This window comes from Lonchura striata, chromosome 5 (genome assembly GCF_046129695.1).
Source record: "Lonchura striata isolate bLonStr1 chromosome 5, bLonStr1.mat, whole genome shotgun sequence".
In the NCBI taxonomy this organism is placed as follows: Eukaryota; Metazoa; Chordata; class Aves; order Passeriformes; family Estrildidae; genus Lonchura; species Lonchura striata.
In genome coordinates, this window is record NC_134607.1 from 58,519,442 (window position 1) to 58,544,012 (window position 24,571).

At 42.3% G+C, this 24,571-nt stretch overlaps 1 protein-coding gene across 1 annotated transcript; it reads left to right on the forward strand.

The window, feature by feature from the left end:
• The first annotated feature begins 423 nt into the window (after nt 1-423).
• On the forward strand, nt 424-22,001 carry RANGAP1 (Ran GTPase activating protein 1). The gene is made up of 16 exons (XM_021552746.3): nt 424-509; nt 3,208-3,346; nt 4,524-4,651; nt 5,570-5,629; nt 6,290-6,469; nt 7,305-7,439; nt 8,628-8,786; nt 8,957-9,070; nt 10,549-10,648; nt 11,362-11,446; nt 11,836-11,980; nt 12,460-12,573; nt 12,864-12,966; nt 14,612-14,700; nt 16,503-16,624; nt 20,886-22,001. The coding sequence occupies exons 2-16, from the start codon at nt 3,235-3,237 to the stop codon at nt 20,953-20,955; spliced, it is 1,716 nt and encodes a 571-aa protein (XP_021408421.1). The 5' UTR covers nt 424-509; nt 3,208-3,234; the 3' UTR covers nt 20,956-22,001.
• The last annotated feature ends 2,570 nt before the right edge of the window (nt 22,002-24,571 follow it).

Consider the following 24,571-nt stretch of genomic DNA (forward strand, 5'->3'; position numbering starts at 1 on the left):
TGCACTCGACGATCTCAGAGATCTTTTCCAAGCTAACAGATTCCGTGATTCTGTGAAATGCCTTCCTTAGCAGAACGGTCTGACAGTAACACGTGAGTACGAACAGGAGACCCCAGGGACATTATCTAGGCGAGGCTTCACATCAGAAAGTCCTCGTGTCCCACCTGCGGGCTTGCGGGCGCTTCTCCAGCGACACTTCCGCCAGTGGGGGTTGTGAGCGCGGCGCGGACAGAGCCCCGCGCAGCGCAGAGCAGGAACGGGACTACAACCCCCGGCGCGCCCCGCGGCCGCTGCCGCGCGCGCCCCGCAGCCTGGCGACACCGGCTGCAGTGCGGCAGCGGAGCGCGCCCCGTGACGTCGCGACGCAGCAGCCAATCCCGGAGCGGGGAGCAGAACTGCCGGCGTTCAAATCCTCCGCCTCCCCCGCCCGCCCCTCACCCAGCGGCCCCGGCGCGGCGGCAGCGGCGTGAGGCTCCCGCGCCTTCCCCGGTGGCGGAATCCCCGAGGAGGTGAGGGCAGAGGCGGCAGCCGCCGTCTCCGTTAGCGGCCGGCGGAGGGGGCCGTGCGTGCGGGGGGGCGATCCCGCGGGCTGACGCGCCCCTCGGCCCCGCCTGCGGGGGGCGCTCCCACGCGCAGGCGGGGCCCCCCGCTCGCGTCGCGCGTGTCCGGCGGCGGGTCCCCCACGCGCTCCGCTGCCCGCGCGGGGCGGCAAGGGGCGTTCCGGCCGCGTGGGGCGGGGCCGTGCGGCCTGCGCTCGGCGGCTCCCGCGGGGCAAGAGCGGCGCTGGGGGCTGTCAGCGGCCGGCCGGGCGGGCACTCGGGCTGTCGCCCCGCGCTGCCCGGTGCCCCGTGGCTGGGCGAGCAGCACGTAGCTGGTGCGTTGGTTGTTGGGGTAGATGAAGTGTTGTAACTAAAGTATGCGTCTGAACTAACTTTTTCGATCATAGGGGAACGTAAAGTTTCATACATCCCTTAAGTGAAAAGGAAACCTGTCTTTAGGCGTTTCCAGATCTTGGTTGTGTTTGCCAAACGGACTACCTCTTCCTTCTTTCCTTCTTTCCTTCTTTCCTTCTTTCCTTCTTTCCTTCTTTCCTTCTTTCCTTCTTTCCTTCTTTCCTTCTTTCCTTCTTTCCTTCTTTCCTTCTTTCCTTCTTTCCTTCTTTCCTTCTTTCCTTCTTTCCTTCTTTCCTTCTTTCCTTCTTTCCTTCTTTCCTTCCTTCCCAAAAGCTTTTTCAGCGTAAGAATTAACAGTAACGAGACCTCTGGTAGGTTGACAGGTGGGTGTGGGTGACATGTGCTATAAAACATGCTTCAGGATGTGTATGTTGAGATTAGAAGGTAGTCTATGTGTAAGGTGAAGAACAACAAAGGTGATTCAAGGGAAAGAGAAGCCAGGAGGATGTGAACATCTGTAAGAAAGATGATCATAATAGATTAGAAATTATTTTTAAGAGTAAAGTTGTTAACTTTACTCTTAAACTAGGTGGACAGGCTGACTTCTGCAGATAGTAACTTATGTTCCTATCTGGTAAAGCCTTCATGGTTTGGAGGATGTCCTCTTTCTTCTCAGTGTTGGATTGGCAGAGGCTGGGCGTGTCCATGAGTTTGGTATCTGGGTGTCTAGTAGGACTGGAATAAGCTATGTGGGTTTGATGCCTGAAGTTTTAGCTTTCATGTTTTTCAGGTTCTGTACTGCCTTAGTGTGTAACTCTGAACTTCATATAAAGTGTTAGCAAGTTCTCTTCACAGGGCAGGTAGACAAAACAATCCTTTTCCAGCCTGAGAACCAAGGACACTGTTGCAGCTTCATGCCCAAAAAGTGTGAACAACAGCAAATTGAGGAAAGCCATCTGGGAGGATGGGACTTCATAACCTGAAGCTGTAATTGGACAATTAACCCCAACATGGAAATAGACCAAAACTTATAAAATATGAAACCTCATGATCAGGTGTCCATCTTGGGTGGAGTCATGGCTGGTCTGCTGTACTGCCCAAGGTTTATCTTTTGAAGGCCTTTTAATAAACACCTACTTTATTGCTTTAACTCTGTCTAGCCTCTGTTCAGGTAGCCACAGTAGGCATCAGTTTCTTTCTACTGGCAGCAACTACTTGAGAGGATAGTCATCCTAGAAAAATTATGTTGCTCAGCCTTGGAGATTTTCACCCCCTGTTTCCAAAAGTGATATTAAAATTAAAGACCCCTGAAAAGAAGTCATACTCTGGGGAAGCTGGGGTATCAGGAGGAAAGTGTGCAGAGGAAAATATACAGTTTTCCTATAGAGGATATTTTAAAACCAGCACTATTGACCTCAAGCAGCTACAAGAGTGTGGGGTCACTTCTAATCAGACAGGAATGGAAGGGAACCAGTTTTCTGTTGCAGGAATGGAACTTCATCCCTTCTGACATCTAAAGTCTAAGTGTGGGGTTTCTAAGCATTAGTTGTGTGTAGCCTTTTATCTCAGCAGAGACAGTGGGATAAGAAATGTACTCTAGTTATTGTGCTCAATGGATGGAGGGCAGTTCCTTCAGCCAGTGATTAATATTCATTAAATAATGCTATGCAGATGCTACCAGACATGGCTAGCTTCAAATTTGTGCCTCAAGGCTAGATGCTCATTAATTTATTTTAAGTGTAAGATCATCCTGTTTAACGTGTGATGAATTTGTGTGGAACATCTGAAAGGAGAGAGCACCCAGGAAGCTGAGAGAGTTTTGTATGCAGCACACAGTGTTTTCAGCAACTCGATGGTTCTGGAACTGTGCTGACAAGGGCACTTCTGGGAATATCACTGAAAAGGAAAAGCAACTGTTCATTCTAGCTTGCTTTGGAGAGCATGGGAAGCATGCAACACATATAATTAAAGGATGGAACTTGAAACAAGAGGGATATTGCATTGTAATTGTTAATCTTGCACAAAGAGTAATGTCTTAATGTGGCCTTAATCCATAGTTTTACCTACTGTTTATTTATGAAGTATATTGTCAGTGTTGGAAGAATCAGCACCATCTGACTGACTGGCTTTGGAGTATTAAGCTAGCTTAGCTGTCTTAATTGAGCTCTGGGGAAAAGTAGTTATGACATTAAAAACTCAATTAGATATCTGACTAACAAAAACCACATTAATGTTCAAATAAATACGGTTATTTGAATTGATTATGTATTGTAGTTAGAGAGTTTTTATGATGACCATTTCTTTTAATTGACAGTTCTTAACTTTTGGAAAAAGCGGGAAAATGGCATCAGAAGACATCACTAAGCTTGCAGAGTCACTTGCCAAAACCAAAGTGGGTGGTGGACAGTTGAGCTTCAAAGGCCAGAGCCTTAAACTCAACACAGCTGAGGATGGTAAGAGAAAATACCCTTGTGCTTTGGAAGCATCTTCCTGAAATTGTAAAATCTTGTGGTAAACTTTCTGCAAATCTCGCATGGACAAGTTGTCATAACATATCTGCCATACAGGGGTCTGTCAGCTACAAGTGCTTCTGATAGGGATGTTTCCTGTCCTTCTGGTACCCTGCTTTGACCTGGTGCCTTGGCAGTGCTGTAACTGGGGTCTGGGTGCCTGGTTTGCAGTTGTATTCTTGGTGTTCTCTCTAAGTGCTTTTGACAGTTACTGGACATTAGAAGTCAGTGCTTCTTTTAACAAGAGTAATAAACAAGTATATCGCAGCTCTTGGTACAAAATGTGTGCAGAGGAATGGGATGATAGGTTAGCCTGCTGCAGTAATTCCCTTTCTTTCTGTTCTTATTGCTGTACGTGTGTTTCACAATAAGTCTTACAGTGGCTGCTAATGTAAATATCTGGAGAAAATGTATGTATTAGATCAACATTTCTGCCACACCAAGAAAAACAGCATGTTTTTCAGAGAGGTTATTTGTTATAGTATAGAGCAAATAATATATATAGCATATATGCTATATAGCGCTCTTTTTTTTGCTAATTCCAAAGGCGAAGCTTTTCTATAGATTGGTTTAGTAGTTCAAAGGCACTGAACTATGGGGCAAGGCCTTGGCTCTTGGGAACAACAGCAAGTGCCCATTGGAAGAAGAGACTGCAACTTGCTTCTTTGCCTTGCATAGGATTACTGCAGAGCTAAATTGTTCCACCCTGACATGTTTGCTAAACCGATATTACTTGTCAGTCAGGGGGAACTTTTTCCTGTTGATGTGACACTAATGCCCATCAGCTTTTAACTTAGTCTCTGCACCACTCCAGGGACTTGCATTCTAGCTTTTAAAGCATGTGCTGAATGGCAGAATAATTTTATTTGGGAAGTAAAGAAATCTACTTTTACAAATAGGAGAATGACTATAGAATAGAACAATAGAATTATGAAGGCAGGGTAGGGAATGGAGTGTGTTCTTTCTGGTGACCTGACACTTCAGCTCTGTTCCCATTGCTATTTCAGGTGTTGTTCTAGCTGTTTTTGCTAGAGGTTGAACAATTTTTACTGGATCTCAGGGTTACTGTGGTAACCAAGTCAATGGTTAAAAGACCAACTAGATTATCTGCTTCTTGCAGCTGAAGAAGTGATCAAGCAAATTGATGAATTTGATGGCCTGGAAGCCTTGCGCCTGGAAGGCAACACAGTGGGTGTGGAGGCAGCAAAGGTTATTGCCAAAGCCTTGGAGAAGAAAAGTGAGCTCAAGGTGAGATTCTTAACTGTGGGGTAATCAAGGGGAAGATATAATGTGGAAATACTGAAGGCCTCTATAGACTCTTCCTGAAGAAACCTGCCTTGAGTTACCCCTGAAGCTTGCTTGGTGGCTCTTCCAGGAGGAAGAGCAATCTTAGGAAAATACAGCATACCTTGGACATTTTAAGATAATGGGAATACCTTCTGCATTCCTAATTTCCTGTTTAGAAGGTTTCCAGTCTTAAAGCTGGGAAGCTGTGTGAGGAAGAGCCTTTACTGAAGCCAGCATCTGTAAACAAAGCCATGGCAACAAAATACTAAGTTCAGATTAAGTTCTCTGAAAAACTGAGTTGAATGTTCTGGAGAGTGAATCTTCAGAGAACATCTCAGTAGGGAGGAAATAATTAAGGAAATGTAACAGGAGGTTCATCTTTGCTCAAGCTATGTTTTCCTACTATTGCTCTAGCCTAATGTTAGGGGGATGCTGGGCTACTTCAGGCACTACACTGTCTCTTGAAGGAGAGTGGTATTGATTGATACGCATTAATCACCCAAGTGTGGCTTTTCAAGTAAGTTCAGGTTGTCACACTTCATACCTTAGTAAAATCTGCATTGCTAATGTATTCTTCTGTTTCCTGATGGTTTTTTCAATGGCGATTTTCTCAACAGAAAATAATTCCAGCTTGAACACAAACAAGAATTTTTGTATAATGTTTATAGTGTAAATTTCAGTTACTTTGTCCTTGCAAGTGAAGTGATTGTAACACTGATTCTTGTAGCTCTTTAGTACAATCAAATGACAACCCAAGGGAAGGGAGATGGCATTAAGCTGTCTCCAGTGATGTAAAGAATCTTGTATGTGTAAATGTTTATTACAGCTGAGTTGACCTAAATATTTTAGTGGGTTTTATCTGTATGCTTCTTATTTTAGAGGTGTCATTGGAGTGACATGTTCACAGGCAGGCTCAGGTCTGAGATCCCTCCTGCTTTGGTAAGTAAAAACTAGATCTGAGACCTCTGACGAATATAACTTCTTTTCTTACCTGTCATGCTTTTTGTGGGAGTTTGTATTTTGGTACAGAGCTGATCCTTCTCTGTGCTGTTAGCACTAAATGTCTCAGAATAGGTGAGTGGTCCTCTTCTGCTCTTCCTGTATGAGATGGAGAGGAGTCAAAGGTTAAATGTGAGTCCATGCTGGTGAAGGAGCTTTTCACTGGGAAAAACTATCTTCATGACCCAGCAGATAAAATGAAATCTAAACTTTCTAAATAAATCATATAGATATGTCTTCTAAGACCATTACAGAGCTCCTCATCTTCTCGAGTCCTGTGAAGCCAGAACATAAACTCAGCATTGATGAAAACAGTATTTCTTTCAGCAGTGTGGAGCAAGAAATTCACTTTGAAAAATATTTGACCTAAAGGGATAGGATAATGTCTTGGTGATTGCTTTATGGTTATCTTTAGCTTAATTTGTGCAACTTCCTCTCTGGATTTAGCAGTAAAGTTTTATTTCCCCATGCAGCTTTGCAGAATGTCTTCAAAGTGGAAATTTTTTTTTTGCAGCATCACTCATACCTAGCCACTGCAGTGATGCTGTCACTAAAAGTTAATCCATTCCCTCCCTCCCACTGCCATCTGTTTCCTTACAGATCTCTTTGGGGGATGCACTCATCGCTGCTGGTGCTCAGCTGGTGGAGTTGGACCTGAGTGACAATGCCTTTGGGCCAGATGGTGTGCGTGGCTTTGAGGCTCTGCTGAAGAGTCCTGCATGCTACACTCTGCAGGAACTCAAGCTCAATAACTGTGGCATGGGCATTGGTGGTGGGAAGGTAAGGGTTGTCTCCTCTTTGGGAATGAAGTTGGAAGCAATCTTTGGTGATTGCCGACTCCCCTGCTTAAGACAACTAGAAGTACACCGGGTTCTTCAAGCTTGGTCTCATCAGGCTTTGGAGACTTCACAAGTTCTGTGAATAGTCTATCCCAGTGTTGAACAGCCTTCACAGTAAAAAATGGGAATTTGTGTTAAAATGGTGTTTTCTTTGCATTTTGTGTGCAGTTGTGTCTGACTCTCTGCCTTCTTTATACCACCTTCTCTCCTTGTCATTCTGGCTATTTTTTACACATGGATAATATCTCCCCCAGAGCCTTTTCTTCTCCAGCCTTAATAATCTCAGGGGTCATTATTATCCTTGTGAGTAAAATTCTCCAGTTCTTCAATTGTCCTTGGCACCCTTTGCTGCACATGCCCCAGTAAATCCATGTGGGAGCCTGGACACTGTGCTTGGATGTATTTCACAGGGATAAGTAGAGAAGGATCTGACCTTATATGAGTGCTTTTTCCCAGAGCAGCCTAGTAGAATTCTTTTGCTTTAAGGGTGTACTGGTAGCTCATGGTCAACTTCCTACCCATATAAGCTTACCTGAAGAGAAGCAAAATGTTCTTGATGGCTCAGTGTGTTTTAGTATTGCAAAATTATCAATTCTTGCCTGAGACCATTGTGCAAGTGTTGCAGGTAGAGCCAGTTTTATTGTATACCCTGTTGTAACAACAGGTACCTGTCAGTAATGCCCAAAGTATTTCTCAAGAAGTGGATCTACAAAACACATTAGGATTCCTGTAGAGTGATATGCTGGGAGAGTATAAGCTGCTTGTTTTATCTTTAGATATTGGCATCTGCTCTGAAAGAGTGTCACAGGAAATCAAGTGCCCAGGGCAAGCCTCTTGCTTTAAAAATATTTGTGGCTGGCAGAAATCGCCTGGAAAATGATGGTGCCACTGCCCTGGCTGAAGCCTTTGGGGTGAGTACCAAACCAGAGCTGCTTTGACAGCAAATTGGAGCAAGGTATGATTCAGTGCTAGTGTTAAAGATGATGCATGGAGAGTTTGCCTCAGCTTGGAGCCAAGAGCTGGTGGTCTGTTCACTAAAGTCATGATGTTTCTTGCTGCTGAAACTGGAGTCTTCAACAAGTGGAGTTAGACTTGCTTACTGAGTGTTTTTGTGACCTAAATTTCCAAACACATAGTTAGTCACTATGTAAATGTAGTTACCTGAGGGAGAAATAGTCATCTCCTGAGTAATTTAATAGTCCTATTCCTTTTCCTCTCTCTATGCTAGTGGTTGTTGACTGGCACTGGGGTGGGTATCCCAGCTTTTTCTCTTGAATCCTGCTTTGCTCAGTCATCTGGCAAAAGCAGCCCAGTTTTTTTTTTTGCTAGGATCATCTAGTCAGAGCTTGAAGTGTTGCCTGGCTTTCTCTAGCTGTCACTGGCCACTTGCACTTTTATGGGAAGAAGACAATTCACTGTGATTGGGGCCACCTAATTCCCTCTTGGTACTTCAATTGTTGCTGGAAATGACTTCTGAATTACAATGCATATGGAGAATGATATTGCAGGTTACAGGTTGACTTTTTTTGTAAAGAACTGCCTAGATGTCATTTGGATTAATCAGTAATGATGTCAAAAATAAGACTTCTTAAATACTAGATTTGTATGACAGTGTGATTTGTGGAGAATCAAATTTGAATGGCACTACCAAAATGGAGTTAATTACTGTGTTATGTGACATGCTGTTTAGTCCATAAACAATATTTGTACTGAGTTTCTTACATGCTTGTTTCTGTGGTCAGTGCTAAGAGTAGATTTTCATTAGAAAATTCAAGCGATGTTGTGTAGTGTACTTCAGTGTTCTTGAGCCACAGGCGAAGAACTCTTAAGTTATTTAGAGCAGGCATATAGGACTATGATACTTGTCTCTTTGAATCAAGGTTTTGTACTTACCTGATATTTGCCATGCATCTGTGATTTCACTTAGATTTGTGACAGAATTGTTGGTAAATAATTCACTCTAGAAGAACCAATGGAGTTTTGAAACTCAAAACAATTTTAAGCAATTCCTAAGAGGGGAGCTGACGTTGAATTGAAGCTGATGTTGAATTGAAACTGAATGCTTTCTAAAAGCTTTTTTTGTCAACATCCTTTCCCAGATCATTGGGACTCTGGAAGAGGTCCATATGCCACAGAATGGAATTAACCATCCTGGCATAACGGCACTAGCACAGGCCTTTGCTATCAACCCACTACTTAAGGTTATAAACTTGAATGACAACACCTTCACAGAGAAAGGAGCTGTGGCGATGGCAGAGGTGAGTTGTTTTAAGCAGTTGTTTTCGGTTTTGTCTCAAGTCTGGTTGGCATTAGCACCTTAGGGTTGGTAGAACCATGTCATGTTGCAATAGGAAAGATGGCATTCCAGAAGTAACAGAATGTTCACTTACTTGCATGTCCACTTTCAAATCTCTGTCTTTCTCTGCAGACTCTGAAGGCACTTCGTCAGATTGAAGTGATCAACTTTGGGGACTGCCTGGTCCGTTCCAAGGGTGCTGTTGCTATTGCTGATGCTGTTAAAGAAGGGCTTCATAAATTAAAGGTATTGTCTGCTTGCTGTTCAGCTCTTTTTAAAACTGCCAGTTTTCAATTTCATGTTGTTCTGTTCTTTCTCCTACTACTGCTGATTACTTTAAGATAAGATTTGGTGCCCGCTCTGTGCTCACACTGGAGAAGCAGCAAGCAGTGATATAGGTCAATGGCACTCCACCATCCAGTGAGGGCTGTGCTATGTGGAGGTGTACCAGTGATCTGGTTAGTCTTTGCTTGATGTTTTTGCAGCTGTTGGCTCAACTCAGTAAGTGCTACTCAAAAAACTGATAATGGAAGTACCTGCAACTTCCCAGAGTTTCAAGAGTGGGGCGTGACATAATGAGGGCTTCATGAGCAGCTTGTCTTTTCAGCATTTCATAGCTCATACAGTTGATCCTTTTTCTTTGTTAGAGCATCAGTCAAGGGTCCAAGTATTTTTAGTTTTTTGGTGATACCACAGCCTGCTACATCAGTGTTTGCAGGACTTGAATCTGACAACATTCTGGATAGACTGAAGTCAAATTAATAATGTAAGCGAACCTAGGATCTTTAGAAACACCTGCCATGAGTCATAACTACCCTGAGATAGATACTGAGCATATGATTGCTAATCTTCCAATCAAAGACGGGAATTAACCTAATACCTATTTGTGTGTATGAACCTATAGAAAGAGTAGGTTCTTTGTGGTATGTGATGCCTTGCTTGGGCTTCTGCTGGTTGTACTGAAACTTGTCTGAATCGCCCAAGCAAACTTAAGTAATGGGGTATTGATATGAACAGACAGAAGTTTAATCATTTTTCCCAGAGTAGAAATGGTTACAGGAAGGTAGCATGGAGCAATTACAGCTGATTTATTCTGTTCAAGGTCTGCTTCCCTTCTCCTGTTAATATTCAATCCCTTCTCAGGAAGGGATTGATTGAGCATAATGTGGTATAGTGGGGGATGGTGTCTGGCTGTTGAATTAGTTGACTCTTACTAGTCCACATGGTTTCTCTGTTGTCTGGATCTGTCAGAAGTAGTACCACTCATGGCTTTTTTTTTTGAAGGCCTTAACTTGAAACTGAGTTGTCAAAGGAAATGTGCTATCTGTTTAGTACAGTAACTGCCCTTTTTCTGTTAGACTTACTGGAGTGTGTGTGAGTTTGAGTGCTCATGAGACCCTTGATAAGTGAAGATCTCCAGTCAGTTGACTGCTAAGGACTGAAATGTCTGCTACCTTTCAAGTGAGCAGTGATTTGTAGGTATTTTAAAATTGCCACCTTTAATAATGCTACTCATAACTACCAGTATGTTTCAAAACTCCCCTTTCAAGTATATAAGGTAGCAGTATGTTGGACTTTATTTTTGATGGATTTGTTTGTTTTTTTTTTTTGCTGGTAGCCTCTTCAAATTAGTCTTTCCAGGACACTTGTGAGGACATGAAATTTATGGATACAATAGATCTTAATAGGAGTTCTGCAGACAAAATGTCCTTCTGCATTTTTAGGAACTGAATTTGTCTTTCTGTGAGATCAAGCGAGATGCTGCTCTGACTGTTGCTGAAGCTATCGAAGATAAGACAGAGTTGGAGAAGTTGGATCTCAATGGTATGTAGGTTTGCTAGATCAAAATATGTATAGTTTGATTCCAATGAGAAACCACTAGGAAGAATGTTAATGGAACCATATACTCTATTATTGGAATTGTCAGCATATAAAAAACAGTACTCAGTAGCTGAACTTGCATGACCTTGGGATGGGAAGTGGTTAGATCCTGAAAGTTTTCTTGAACTATGAACTCAGTTAATTGGTAAGCATTTTTTAGTGCACCTGCTAAGGTGCAAAGATTAAGCTGATAGCTATACCTCTTTTCAATAAAACTCTAATTATTCATCAGTGCTATCTCAGATACTTCATACAAAACAAAAACATTTATGTGCAGCTCTGCAGAAGAGTGTGGGTATGTTGGCTTTTGCTGTTCATACCTTGGGTCAATGGATTTCACTGATGCTGTGTTGTGCCCTTGTTTTAGAATCACTAAGAACAAGAGATATCTAGAGAAATAATAGGAAGTCTCTCAAACTCCTGAAGTGTTAGGGGATTTTTATCTCCAACCATTGTGTAATGCTGCTGAAATTTGTTTAACAAGTGTTTGATTCTGTCTGATAAGTGCAGTTTGTGTTGCTGTCTCAGAGGCCTTGTGCAGAAATGGCATGTAACTTTTTCATTTCAGAAACAAGAGATGGACAAGAATATACAGGTAAGTCCTCAAGAACAAACTTGTGTTCATCTGTCAAGTCCACTTTCCTCTGTCAATCTAGGTAACTGTCTGGGAGAAGAGGTGTGTGAGCAGCTCCATGAGATCCTTGAAAGCTTCAATATGGCATCAGTGCTGGGGTCTTTGAGGTAGGCATGCTACCAGAGTTTAAATCAGAAATTTTCTGACAATTTTCATCAACATTTTCATTGGCCTATTTAATTTTAAAATAACTCTCTCACTGCTGGTGGATGTTGATCTGAGTGTGGAGCACAGCCAAGAATATGTATTAAACTTGTCTTGTTTTCACTGATGGGCTCACCTCAGCATAAGTAATTGATTGTGTTTGTTGATCTTTTCTTGCTGTTCTCTGGGTGAGTGATGTCTGAGTGTCCTCTTAGTGTGTTGTAGGTGAGATGTGCTTCTTGCAGTAGGACTTTGAGGAGAGGCTGCTCTTTTGTTCTTGACAAGGTTTGAGTTCCAGTGTACAGGAATTCCAGGTGTGTAATTAATGGAATATGTAACATTCTAACTTTAGTGATGATGAAGGGGAAGAGGATGATGATGAGGAAGAGGAAGATGATGATGAGGAGGAGGAAGAGGAGGAGGAACAGCAACAGCTGAAGGAGAGAGGAACGGAAGAACAGGAGTCACTGACTCCTAAGAAGATAATTGATTCACAGGTAAGCTTACTGCCGGCTGGATTTTTGGTTTCATTGGCTGGAGAAGAGTAAAGGAGGAAATGAGATTGTGGAGTCTGAACTTGAAGGGCTGAGAGGCAGTCACATTTCTGCAAGGGCTGGCACTATTTTACCAGGGAGATAACATTCAGGAAATAAAATGGATTAGTTGAAAAATGTGTTTTGTTGAAGTGGGCATGTTGTACACATGCATGGAGGGAAAGGCTGAGTAGTTGTTGTAGCAACACATGGGTAGCAAAAGTCTTCCATGTTCAGAAAGTGGTGGGGACAATGCAGTGCCATGCCCTTGTGCTAGCATATCCTGACCACTTCAGCTCTGGGCTTAGGTCAGCTTCAGGCTGTTTTCAAAGAGAACAGATTCTGGCCTGGTATAGCTGTGCCCTGACCTGTCCCATTTGCTTTTGCTGAACCAATTTATTTACTTCCAAGAATAAACTTGAGATGGATTCCACCTGTTTCAGGCTTCAACTCCTGTGCCATCTCCTCCTGTGGATGTTGCCACCTTCCTTGCTTTCCCATCACCAGAGAAACTGCTGCGACTAGGACCAAAGTGCTCTGTGCTGATAGCTCAGCAGGTAGGTGAGCTGGAGCTTATCTGGGCATGATTTTCCTCTCAAAATTGTTTAATTGCCAGAGCTGATAACTTGATTTAGATTTGCATCTTCAGTGATCCCAAAGAACCTTATGGAATCAGATGATGCAGCTAATGCTTAAACTGGTATCAGAGCTTCTACATAAAATAATTTTTTATGTTGCTTGTGCCTTGTGATATGGCCAAGGCAAAGCTGATGTCAGTCAGCTGAAGACTGTAATTCTTTCCATAGCTGTCTAGCAGTTAACTGATCTCTATTTTTTTCCCTTTCAGACAGATACATCTGATGTAGAGAAAGTAGTTGCAACCCTCCTAAGAATATCCTCAGTCTTCAAAGATGAGGCCCCAGTGAAAACAGCAGTGCATGAAACAACAGGTGATTGGCCTTTTCTTCACATTGTGGTGTGACCTGGTTTAGTGCCATAGACAGCTTTGCAAGGTGGACAAGGCCCCTGTGAGCCAGGCCATTGGGCCTTTTTGCCCCTGGCAGGTAACAGTGTCAAGCTGTGCCCTGCTGTTGTGTAGAGTGGAAGGTTCATTCTGAACTTGGCATATTTTGTGCTGCCAAAGCCTGTCACTGTTGTAGTTTCCTGATGCTACCCTTACTGCATCTCCTGGATGCTGGGCTGTCCACAGCCACTAATTCTGTGTTTTAAGGTCAGTTACCTTTCCAAGGCTGTTTACTTAAAAAGCGTTTTGCAGGAAGTAGCCTCCCTAGTGTAGTGTTATGAGATTGTAAACAGAGACCTCCTAGTTGATGTCTCTTATCTTTAATTTCTTCAAGAAACGGAGATTTCCAGCATGGGGCAAGACACAGAAACCAGTGTTCCAAGAAGGGACCATTTCTCACACTATATTGGAATAGTAGTTTGGGTTAGGTCTGATTAGTGTGTGGACTACTAGTATATCCCTTCATGATTTTGCTTGGAAATAGTGATTTCCAAACAATCCTGGGCATCTGACCACTGCCTCTCATTTTTCAAATCCCCCAGCAGTTCAATTCTCCCACATGTGAGCTACCCATCATTACTGTGCAAAAGAATTCGATCAATTATTGTGAAGACCACTTCAAGTGGTTTGGAATTCATAGACATGTGAATCTTTTACAAACAGTAACACAATAGCTCTCTGCAGTTGGTTATGGGTTGAATCAGTGAAAAAATAGTCACTTGGCACTTCACTGAGCTAGAGCACCTTGTCTCATGCCTGTTATGAATTGTCTCCAGTAAAAAATGGAACAAAGGGTATTATAGATGTCCCAAGTGTGTTTGTTTACATATTTATCTTTATTCCTGCTTCTTCAGGAAAGATAGAACCTGGCAATTACTTTCCTTCCATAAAAGCAGTCATCAGCTGACAGTGAGGGCCCTGGTTAATGTCTGGCACTGTTCTACAGCCACTCTAGAGAATTCTGCCCGTTCTAAGAAAACAGAATTGTCAGAGGTCAAAAATGGGTTGCCTTGCCACCTTGTACACATGAGAGGTTAAAGCATTGGTTTGCCCATTGTTTGTGGCATAGTATTAGTCCTGAGGGTGCCCAGAAAACAACTGAACAAACGTTGGCATTGTTTTCTCTTATTCTTTGTGGTTTCAAATGAAAGGTGAATTGTTGCTGGCCTTTAAGAAGTCAAGGCTCTACATCTTGATGAGCTTTACTTTATCTGCTCATGTTTGTATGCAACCACATAGCATGCATACTCAAAAGCACTGAGCAGAGCATCTGGTGGTGCATAGGACTGGGGTGCATTGCATCTGAAGCTTGGGGGTGTGGGAATTATCATGTGGGCTTTGTGTGTTTTGCTGGATGTTTTAAATTTTGTTTTTTCTCCTTTTTACTTAAGGGGTTTTACCTATCTTAATGTTTCAGAGCTTATAGCTACAGAGACAAATGAAATCTTAAAAGATACTGTATCACAAAACCGATTTAACAGCTGAGTTTCTGTATGATCCATTTTCATCTTAAAATCCATAAATGTCTTTATTCTCTGTTGATTAAATTTAATGTGCTTATCTCTTTTTAGATGCCTTGATGAAAAAAGCCTTCAGTTCTGCCACATTTAATTCAGATGCATTCATCTCAAGCCTCTTGGCCCACATGGGACTACTTAAGGTGAGGAAGCAGCAAAGAGTTAATTCATGGCCTGTTTAGGCTGTTGAAGGCCAGACTGGCAGGAATTTGGGTAATTATGTTGCCATGGAAGCAGGTGGATGCCTGTGCATGCCTGATGCCCGGGGACAATGGAAATCTTTGGGTCCAGCAGAAACTGCAAATTGCAAGGTTGCATTAGGATGAAGGATGTGTGCCTTTTGTAAGTCTCCTGCTTAATGTGTTCTGCATTCTCAGTCGTTCCCTTAAGGTAGGGAGGCTCAGGTAGGGCAGTAATGCTGCTGCTGGACTATAAAAGCCATATCAATGTTATTAGTTATTGGGGTCCTTTAGGGCATTTTTTGAGAGCATATCTCAAACATTAGTATTATCTACTCATGTCAGATCAGTGGCATTCAACATCATGCTTTGGAGACTCTTTGCCAAATGCTAGTGTTAAGTAATTAGTTGCAAGGAATAAACTTACTGTGAGAAGATGGAGGGTCAGTAGGAAGCCTGTGATTTTCACAGAGTTAGTAGCTTTATTTTCAGTGAGGTGGCTGTGGAGAGATTATCTCTGCAAAGCCTTAAACACCTTTGCCTGCTTGTACTACAAAAGTTAGTGTTTCTCACTGCCTCAAGACCTGGAAGCTGAGAATATAAGCTTGGACTAAGACAATTCTAAACTACAGAAAAGCCATAATCTGTTAGAGCAGCCTGCTATTAAACAGGTTTGTGAATGTTCTTCTGGTAGTCTCCAGCTTGGTGTTCAGACCCTCGTTGACATGTGTGCATATGACTTAATTTCCTAAAAATCACTTCAGCCGCTTTCTATATTCACTGCATACTGGACCATCACTGAGTGAGCTTCCCACTTCCCAGAAAGTCAATGGAACCCAAGGTGGTATTTGGTTCTGCAGAATGCCTGTTTTGAGGACTGCCACCTACCTCTTGCCCATGTGGAAAATAGCAATATACATGAGGCACAAAGCACCAACCTGTGCTCCTGAAGAATTCTTTCAGGACAGGAAGTGGTGATAAAGCCCTGGAGAATCAACCTGCTGATTCAAATCTGTGATGTGCTTAATTAATCCCTAGTTCCCTACATGTGGGTAAGAACTCCATTTTCAGTCCTATGTAGCTAGAAGCATGTGAGCAACAGATATTCTTAATACTGTGAACTCCAAGGTCATACAGCAGGAACACAGGTCTGGGTCCTGTCTGCAGAATGATGAATTTTGTTGAAATGCCAGTAGAAAGATACATGAAAACCATGTAAGAGTTGGGACACATAGGGTAGCATCACATTGGGAGTAAGAAATAATTTCTGCATCATGTAAGCAAGGGGATGTTTTGGCTTTAGCTTATACATAACTGTGAGACCAGTTCTGGGAACACTGTATCAGGTTCTGGAAGGAGCCTGTCAAAGAGCTGGAGGTGGTATAAAAATGAGCTACAGAATAACAGAAAAATTATGAAGGCAACTGAATTCTTTATGGACTGAAGTCTGGTGAAATTCCTCAGGAGAACACTTGGACACAGCCAAATCTTCTCAGAGGCTCTGTTTCACTTGCAGGTTCACTACTTCCCTTTCCCAATTAGTACTATTGTCAGTTGATAAGTATTAGAACGTTCTTGATACATTGTTTCAGGTGCTGGGAGACGATGGAATTGCTACCTTTGTCTTGTACTTAATCTAGTGACCAGCTTTCTATCCTGCAGTATGTGGGAGCACTTCATTCTGCAGAGAATTCCTTGGCTGTGAATTACAGTGGGTTAAATCAAATCCCAGTTCTCTGATGTCTGATTTCTTGTCCGTTTGTCAGAGTGAAGAGAAGATCAAAACTGTACCAAGCCTCTATGGTATTCTTATGACCTTGAACCATATAGTCCAGCAGGATTACTTCCCTAAATCCCTGGCCCCAGTTCTCTCAGCTTTTGTTACAAAGTGAGTATTGTATTTGCCATGCCATCTTCTCTTTGGGAGCTGGTGCAACTGTTTGAGGGTTAATAGCTGCATGTAAGCTTTTGTGAAAGCCCACTACATGTCTGTTCTGAAACTGAGAATTAGTAGCTTAATGGGCCTCTATTTTATCTTGTTTACTGCAGTATGTGAGGTTCAGAATTGAAAAAAAAAAAAAACTAAAGAGGGAAAAGTGGGAAGTTGGCTTTACAAGCAAGTGGCTCTGAAGGAGAGACTGCTAATACCTTTCACAAAAGAGCTGTTTTGAGCTTAAGGAAACTTGCTGGGCTTTTGGCCATTGTATGAATGAACTGTGGGTACACTGGGTCTAATTATGCCCTCCAAGTCATCCTTCAGACTTAAGAGGGTCAGCAGAGCTCTCTGAGTTGTCATGCTGTGTGACACTGAGCACTAGCAGATGAAAACTAGCAGATGTCCATAAACACCAACCATGCTTGCTAAGGTGAGTTTTGGAAAGTAAAGTATCTTGTTTACACATGTGCATATACTAACTGGAGGCCCTTCTTGTGGAACACTTTGCCTGCTGCCTCCTGTCGTTGTGTTGATCAGATTAAGGCAATTAGAGGCTAGTGACCAAGTGCTTTACCAAGTGAACAAATATACCTCCAACTTATTATAGGTTTAAGCAAGATCATTATAGGTTTAAGCAAGAAATGCCAGGACTTGCCATGTGAAGTTATCCAGCCATATCACTGAATTTCTGCTGTTTCCTACACTGCTGCCTTGTTCTTGCTTATTGATCAAGCCCCAGCCCTCAAAATGGAATTTAAGTTGCTGGAAGCTGAGGATACAGGAGAGACTTTGGTTCAGGGCATTTGACTGTCCTAATTATGTCAGGTAGCAATGCCCAGAGAAGCCTCTTAATTCTAAGTGTCCTAACAAATTTTGTTCAGGAAAGACAATTGTCTTCCCTCTTCCTGTACATGTAGACTTTCCCAATAAATGTTTTTAAGCTGTAGTTGATGCTGTATGTGACAAAATAAAGAGTAAAATTTTGGTGTTCATGAATTCATCAACACAAACTCTATTAAAGCCAGGGCCAGCATTTCACTACATGAACAAGAGGGGAGGGTCTCTTGGTGGAAGTATGAGACTGTTCATAGGTTCTGTAGAAGCTGAGTGAGAGCTGAGAGCCTCCCTGGTGGAAGGCAGATCTTCCTCTCTTCCTCTCATATGTATCAGTGGTAATGCCAAGCTTCCACCAGTGTGCTATGAAAGGCTGAAGTTTTCTGCTTTACAAACTTGTTGCAAGCTGTGATTTTTATAGGGAAACTTTTGTCTTGCCTAATGCAGTCCACACTAGATACAAGCAATCTCTTTGTTATATGAACACAGGCCTTTCTTACAATTTTTTCCCTTAAGGGAACAAGGACAACAGCTCTTAAACCTGTCTGGGTAAATGTAAACAGTTCAAGAACCCCACAATCCAGTTCAAACAGCCTTTTGTGGTTTCACCCCAGCTGCTAACAAAGCCCCACACAGCCATTTACTCTCAAGCCAGTGGGATGGGGAAAAGATGGAGAAGACTGAAAGTAAGCAAACTTGGGGATTGACACGAAGACAAATTAATAGGTAAAGTAAAAGCTGCATCTTTAAGCAATGCAAAACAATAAATTATCACTCCCACTATCTCCAGGCAGGCTCCATCATAGCTAGCTCCTTCCTTCTGCTTTATCTGATAAGCATGATGCTGTGTGCTGTGGAATATCCCTGGGACAGCTGGGCTCAGCTGTCCTGGCTGTGTTTCCTCTGGCTTCTTGTGCACCCCTGGCTTACTAGCTGCTGGGGTGGGGTGAGAAACAAAATGCCTTGATGCTGTGTGAGCCCTGCTCAGCAGTAACTGAAACATTCCTTTGTCAGCAGCACTGCTTCCAGCATAGATCCAAAACACAGCCCAACCCGTGAAGAAAATTATCCCAGCCAAAACAAACACACAGCTTCTCAACTAACCTCTATCCCTTGTCTCTTCTTGGGATTCAGTCAGTGTAAAATTGCAATCCTAAAGTTGAACCTATATCTGGTTAACCTAGTAATACTCAGATCTCATCTGGCCTCTGTTTCTGCAACAAATCTAATTCCACTCTGTCAAACCTATGATTCCTTCACTTGCAGAAAAATAATATTAATTTTTGTGGGTTTTTTTTTTTTTCTCACTTTGGTTTGTGGTTAACTCTTCTGGGCTTTTAGAGCTGTAAAGTTCTTGTAGCTGCCTAGGCCGGAGCTCTGCTGTCTTTCACTGCAAGAAGGCTTCTGGAATAGGCACTTAGCTCCTTCCTTTTGTGACAATTTGTTGTTGTAGGCAGTGTTCTCTGTTCAATAGTAATTACAGCAGTATGGATACAGACTGTAAACAGCATCCAACTCTGCTTGCTGTCAAGCCTTTTTTGGACGCAAGAGGGTGCTGTGAATCCACATGCACTTTTCCGTAAATTTTTAGGTGGAAATACTTAGAGGATGTGGATGTCTGCCTGCCCACTTGAGACTTGCTGGAGGTGATGGAGTTTGTGTTTGGTGGATTTTTTTGAGGTTTTTTTATGCTGCTCTTTACTGTTGAATTGCATCACATTACTGGTCTCTTCCAACAGTCTATAGCATAGAGTGGCAGGCAGGTTACTCAACAGCAAATAAGAAGAATTTTATTCTTACAGGAAACTTAGTGTCAGGAGAGGGGGCTGAGGGATCTTGTCTGTGATCAATATTGGTGGTCCAGGTTCTCTATTTCCAGAAATGGGCAGCTGCCTGGATAGAACCAGCTCCCTCATTGCAAACAGGGCTAGGTCTTCCAAAGATGAGGGCTGAAATATGTCTCCCAGCCACTTTGAAAATAAACTCCAAGCTGTAATTCTGTGACACTGTGTATGAGGCATTGAATGGCTCTTGGGGGGAATAAAATAGTTAGGTCTCCTCCAGGATGTGCTTCTATTAAACGGCAGCAGCCATGGAGTGAAGTACCAAACAACCTCTACAGCAACTGGTCATATGCTTCCTAGATATTCCACTCTATTTCAGCTCACCCTTTTCCCCAGATTGAGTAAGCTTCACAGATATTAATTGTTAAAGGTTATTTTGCTGCGGTGAGGTGGGAGAGAGGTAAAATTAATGATTTCTGTTCTCAGAACAGTGGAAAATACTGGATTAAAATCCTTTGGAGGAAGTTCCCTAATGGATGGATTGAGACTGGTAAAAGTTTGTGATGCTGAACCAACAATTAGCCTGCAGAAACAGAAATATACATGTATATTTCTGCATGTATATAAATACATTTTATAGGTTTTAGAAAACTAGTATAATTGATAAGAAACACCAATGATGAGGACAAGTGGTGATGCAATTCCCCCCTGGGTCAAGCCCCTTCTCTGGAGCCTCCCCTTAGCACTAGTTGTACTTTGTCCATGAAAATGTATCTTGAAGAGTTGTTCTCAGCCTTGGTTCCCAGGAAGAACCAAGATAGTATGGAGTCTTGTATCTCCTGGGGCTTGGTGCTCTGAAATTTTTGGATTTCTGCTTAAGGAGAGGCCATGGAAAAGTACTGGGAAAGCTGGTCATTTATACAATAGATTATAGAGGTGCAAATACATGTGTGACGAATGCATGTGTGCAGAGAACATATAAAAGAAAAAAAGGCAAAACCTAATGGGCATCAGCCCAGCAAAGCCAGTCAGCTGTTACTTGACCTCAGGGAAGAGTAACAGGAGGTTATGCTGCTTCTTTTAAAGACTTTTAAAATCTTGAGACCAAAGTGACCATCTGATTATAGATAGCAGATGACTTGGTGAGAAAAGATTGGAGTGCTCATAGGATCATCTCCTGTGTTTTGGGGCTCTAGACAATGAAACTTGGTGGGAAAAATCCATTGCTGAAAGAGAGGGAAGGGCATTTCCACCTCCATCATTCTACCCAGAATGAGACACTGGGCTGCAGAGATAAAAGTCAGTAGCAGATTGTTTATAGTTATTGAAATAAATGTTCTTATTCTAGGCCAATGTCTTCCTGACTTGGACTCTAAGGAGAGAGAGTTTTCCACAGCAGGCTCTGAATGGGAAGCAGTGATCTGGGCAGCAGTGATGGAATTGTATTGGAAAAGATAACTGAGGGCAAAATCTGTAGGTTTTGGGGCATACACATCCAATGCATTGAAAATTGTGTTTATTTGCTTAGTCGAAGGCAGACACAAAGCCATTCTTAAATTCAGAATTTTAAATCTTTCTCTCCCTTCTTTCCACAGGCCCAACCGTGCTCTTGACTCCTGTTCATTTGCTCGCCACATGCTCTTACAGACCCTCCACCAGCTGTAGGAGACGAGATGTGCCCTTCCTTCCCCGTAGGATTGTCATCAGCAGAGAACTCGGAGCCACAGAGTGGGAGAGGATCCCAGAGCCCATACAGACATGCTGTCCTTTTCTCTTTTTCCCCTGTAGGAAATCTGTCATTCCTTCTGCTTTCATAAACTTGAACAAATCCAGTTGAATTGTCCTCCTGCTTCTCTTGGTGATTCCCTGGTCTGTAGGGCAGATGCTTACGCTAAATTAAGTCTAAACTGCTGTGAGCTCAGCATGATTTTAAGAGTTCTCCATTTTTGTTGCATTGGCAAGGGTGCCAAGACTAACACAGGGCCCAGAAGAGCTCTCATCTGGATCTACCCAGTTGGGCATTTTGTTTTATTGGACTTTGATTCCTGCCTTATAGCATTTAGCACTGTGCCAGAGGGAGGCTCTGCTGCTGCTACTGCCCTGCTTCTCTGGGCCAAGGGGTTGCTGCTCATGGCTCAGAGGGGTGAGGTGTGATCCCCTAGTTCTTCTTTCAAGTCTGTTGTCAAAAGCGGTGTGTGGCCAATGTTTATTTTAATATACTCTTCCCCTTCTGCTGTGTCTTGGAATATTTGTGTAGTGTGGCTGATCTTGGTGGCCATTGCTTAAGGGAGTGAACATATTTTATTGTAATTTTTTTTTTTTTTATATTGCTTGTGTTGTTTATTCTTCCTGCTCTTTTCCTTCTCACCCTAATTAAATAGTCTTGGTTTGGAAATAATTATAATCCATGAAATCCCAGTGGAACGTGTCCCTTTCTCTTCCCTTTAACAAAACACTGGGCCTGTGTACTCTGTTCACATGCTTGAGAGCCAAGCACGTGTGAAAATATGGAGAGAGAAGGTTGTGCTTTTCTCTGAACAAGTAGCAGCAGGTGCCCCTAAATCTGTCTGGAGGATTGTCCATATGCCCACACGTGCCTTGGAACCACCATGACATTCCTTCATACAACTTACAAATGTTTACGTTGGTTGCCTGAAATGTTATGTAAATAAAAATTAACTCCACAGCCTTATCATCATTTATAAAACCTACACTGGGATTTGGAAGCCTGTTTTGCAGCTTTATGTGGTTGCAGAGTTTGCAGTGGAACACAAAATGGGACTGGAATGGAGCCTGGTTTGTATGAGGAGAGAGGCACCAGTAAAGAGAGAGGGAGCAAAGCTAACAAGTCAAAACTTGTTTCTGCAGCACCCCATATCTTTTCTTGATGGTCTCCTACTCCTGTCCAAAACAGGAACGTGGCAGAGGAGCAGGTTTCCCTCCAGGCATCTTCAAATTCCTAGCAGAGTCTAAATAGGAAAACATTATTAGCAGCAGGCTTCTACTCAGCTGTAAGTAGTGTGAAGTGAATACTAAACTTGTTAATGTCCCATATTCCCAGGATGAAGTAAACTTAAGCACTTTATCTCATTGGCTAAAAAAACCAGGCTGGAATTCACAGGAAACTGAGCTTTCCTTAAGAATGGTTGAACTAAAAACTCCATCACAAGTCTTTCTGGTGTGATTTCATGCACAGCCAAGATTTGGCCAGCCAATATCTTGCTGGATTTCCCTCTGGAAAGCTGTGACTTGATGCTCTGACCATTTAAATCCTGATTTTTTTCTCCATCTCTTATCAACTTGCATGGAGTAGTTCTTGAATTTTGCAGTGGTTGTGAGAAAATAAATGTAATCAAAGGCCAGATTTGTTAGGCAGAGCTCCATGGACTTACTAAGGTTGTACTGCCCCTGCATTCATAAAGGTCAGATGGTTACAGACTCATGAGAGCAACATGACATTTAGGGCTTTGGCCATATTCCAGGTTGGTGTGGTCAGACTTGCTTTTCTTCAGAATTTGAGGCTTATTAGCTTATATCTACTAGCCCTTGGTAAATATGCAAAATGACATGGCCTACCTAGCAAACAGAACACTTGGCTTGTCAAAATGTGTCTGTGCCTTGCTCTTTCAGCACAATGGCTTTGTATGGAGTCCTCCCTCAGTGATTTTGCAAATCTACAACTTTTACAATGTACTGTGTTTGTGGGTTCAAAGCTCACAAACAGGTGAGGAAAATGGAAGCCCCAGCTCAGAATCTCAGCCACTGTTCTGAGACTGCAGATGAGGATTTTTCTCCAGACAAAAGGGAGGAGTTAGCATGTTGTAACATATTCTGCAGCACAGCAACATTTCTCTTATGGGCCTCATTTTCCTGAAGATGAGAACAAAATCATTTTAGAATAATTTTGGCTTGTTAGAATTGTCAGAGTCCCCAGTTCTTCCACAATTTCATTCACCTTCGTGAGGAAAGAAGACAGGAGCTGACAGGAAACACAAATAATGGTGATTATTTGTATAATCTAAAAGTACTTTTTCTTCCTTTCATTTGGGAATACTTGCACTCTCTCCCTGTGTCCTGAGTTCAGCTGAACAGCAGCCAAACTACATCACTCAGTCATTTTATTAGTCTTTTAGGAAGGGCAAGACAAGCGAGAGAGCAGGGCTGGAATAAGAAAGGCTTCGTTTCAGAAGGTGTGGATATTTCAAATTAATATGAATTTCAAATTAATCTAAAAAATGCAAGCAAAAATATTTAATCTTCCTGACTGTAGAACGAGCAGGAGCAAAAGAAGAAAAAAAATGATAGGTAGAATTCTTTAAGTTCATTAATACCTTAGGAGGAAAGTTTGCTGTCAAACATCATCTCTGACTTCTTGCAAGCCTATGAAACTAACAGAGGTTCTGGCTCCTAAAATACATCAAATGCTGAAGAAAAAGCATAAATGGGAAATGCAGTTTCATCAAACTTTCCAAAATCATGCTATCAGTTAATTATTCAGTCTTTTCATTAAATCACAGAATCCCAGAATGGTTTGGGTGGAATAGTTTGGTTGGAATGGTTTGGTTATTAAAGCTCATCTCATTCCCCTCATGGGTAGGGACACATTCCATTATCCCGGGCTGTTCCAAGCTCTGTCTAGCCTGGCTTTGGACATATCCAGGGGCAGCCACAGCTTCCCTAAACAACCTGTGCCAGGGTTCACCACCCTCACAGGTAAGATTTTTTTGTCTTCAAGAAAAATTTCATGACTGATCAAAGTTTTTCACAATTGCCCTTTTTAAAGCAGCAGGGGAAAGCTCACCTAGGAAATAAAACATTATTCTTAAAAGGGTATAAATTTATACTTTCTTAGTGAATGTAGGATCTGTGACAATGCCACACTTTTTTCCACTAAGGAGTTTTTTGTTTTCAAGGAAAGATTTGTATTTATGTGATCCCCCCTAAAAGAAATAGAAAATTAGATAACACAAATATGCAGTTATAAATCAGTTAGGGCTATTCTACCTAAAATTTATATCCATGAGCTATGGAATAATAAACTTGAACATCATCCTCTACTTATCTACCCCCAAAAAAGTTATTTACCATTAGCAGCCATCAAATCCTATCTCAGAGCTCTGCTGGGAGGGATGCCCATTCTTCAGAGGTCTGCTGCAATCCAGAACTGTCCACGTGTGACTCAGCTTTTAAAGGTAATAAGAACCTAATTTTGTCTGTCTTCAAAGGAAATATCTTTTCTGGGGGGATGTGGTGTTGGTACTATTTGGGTTTTTCTGAATGG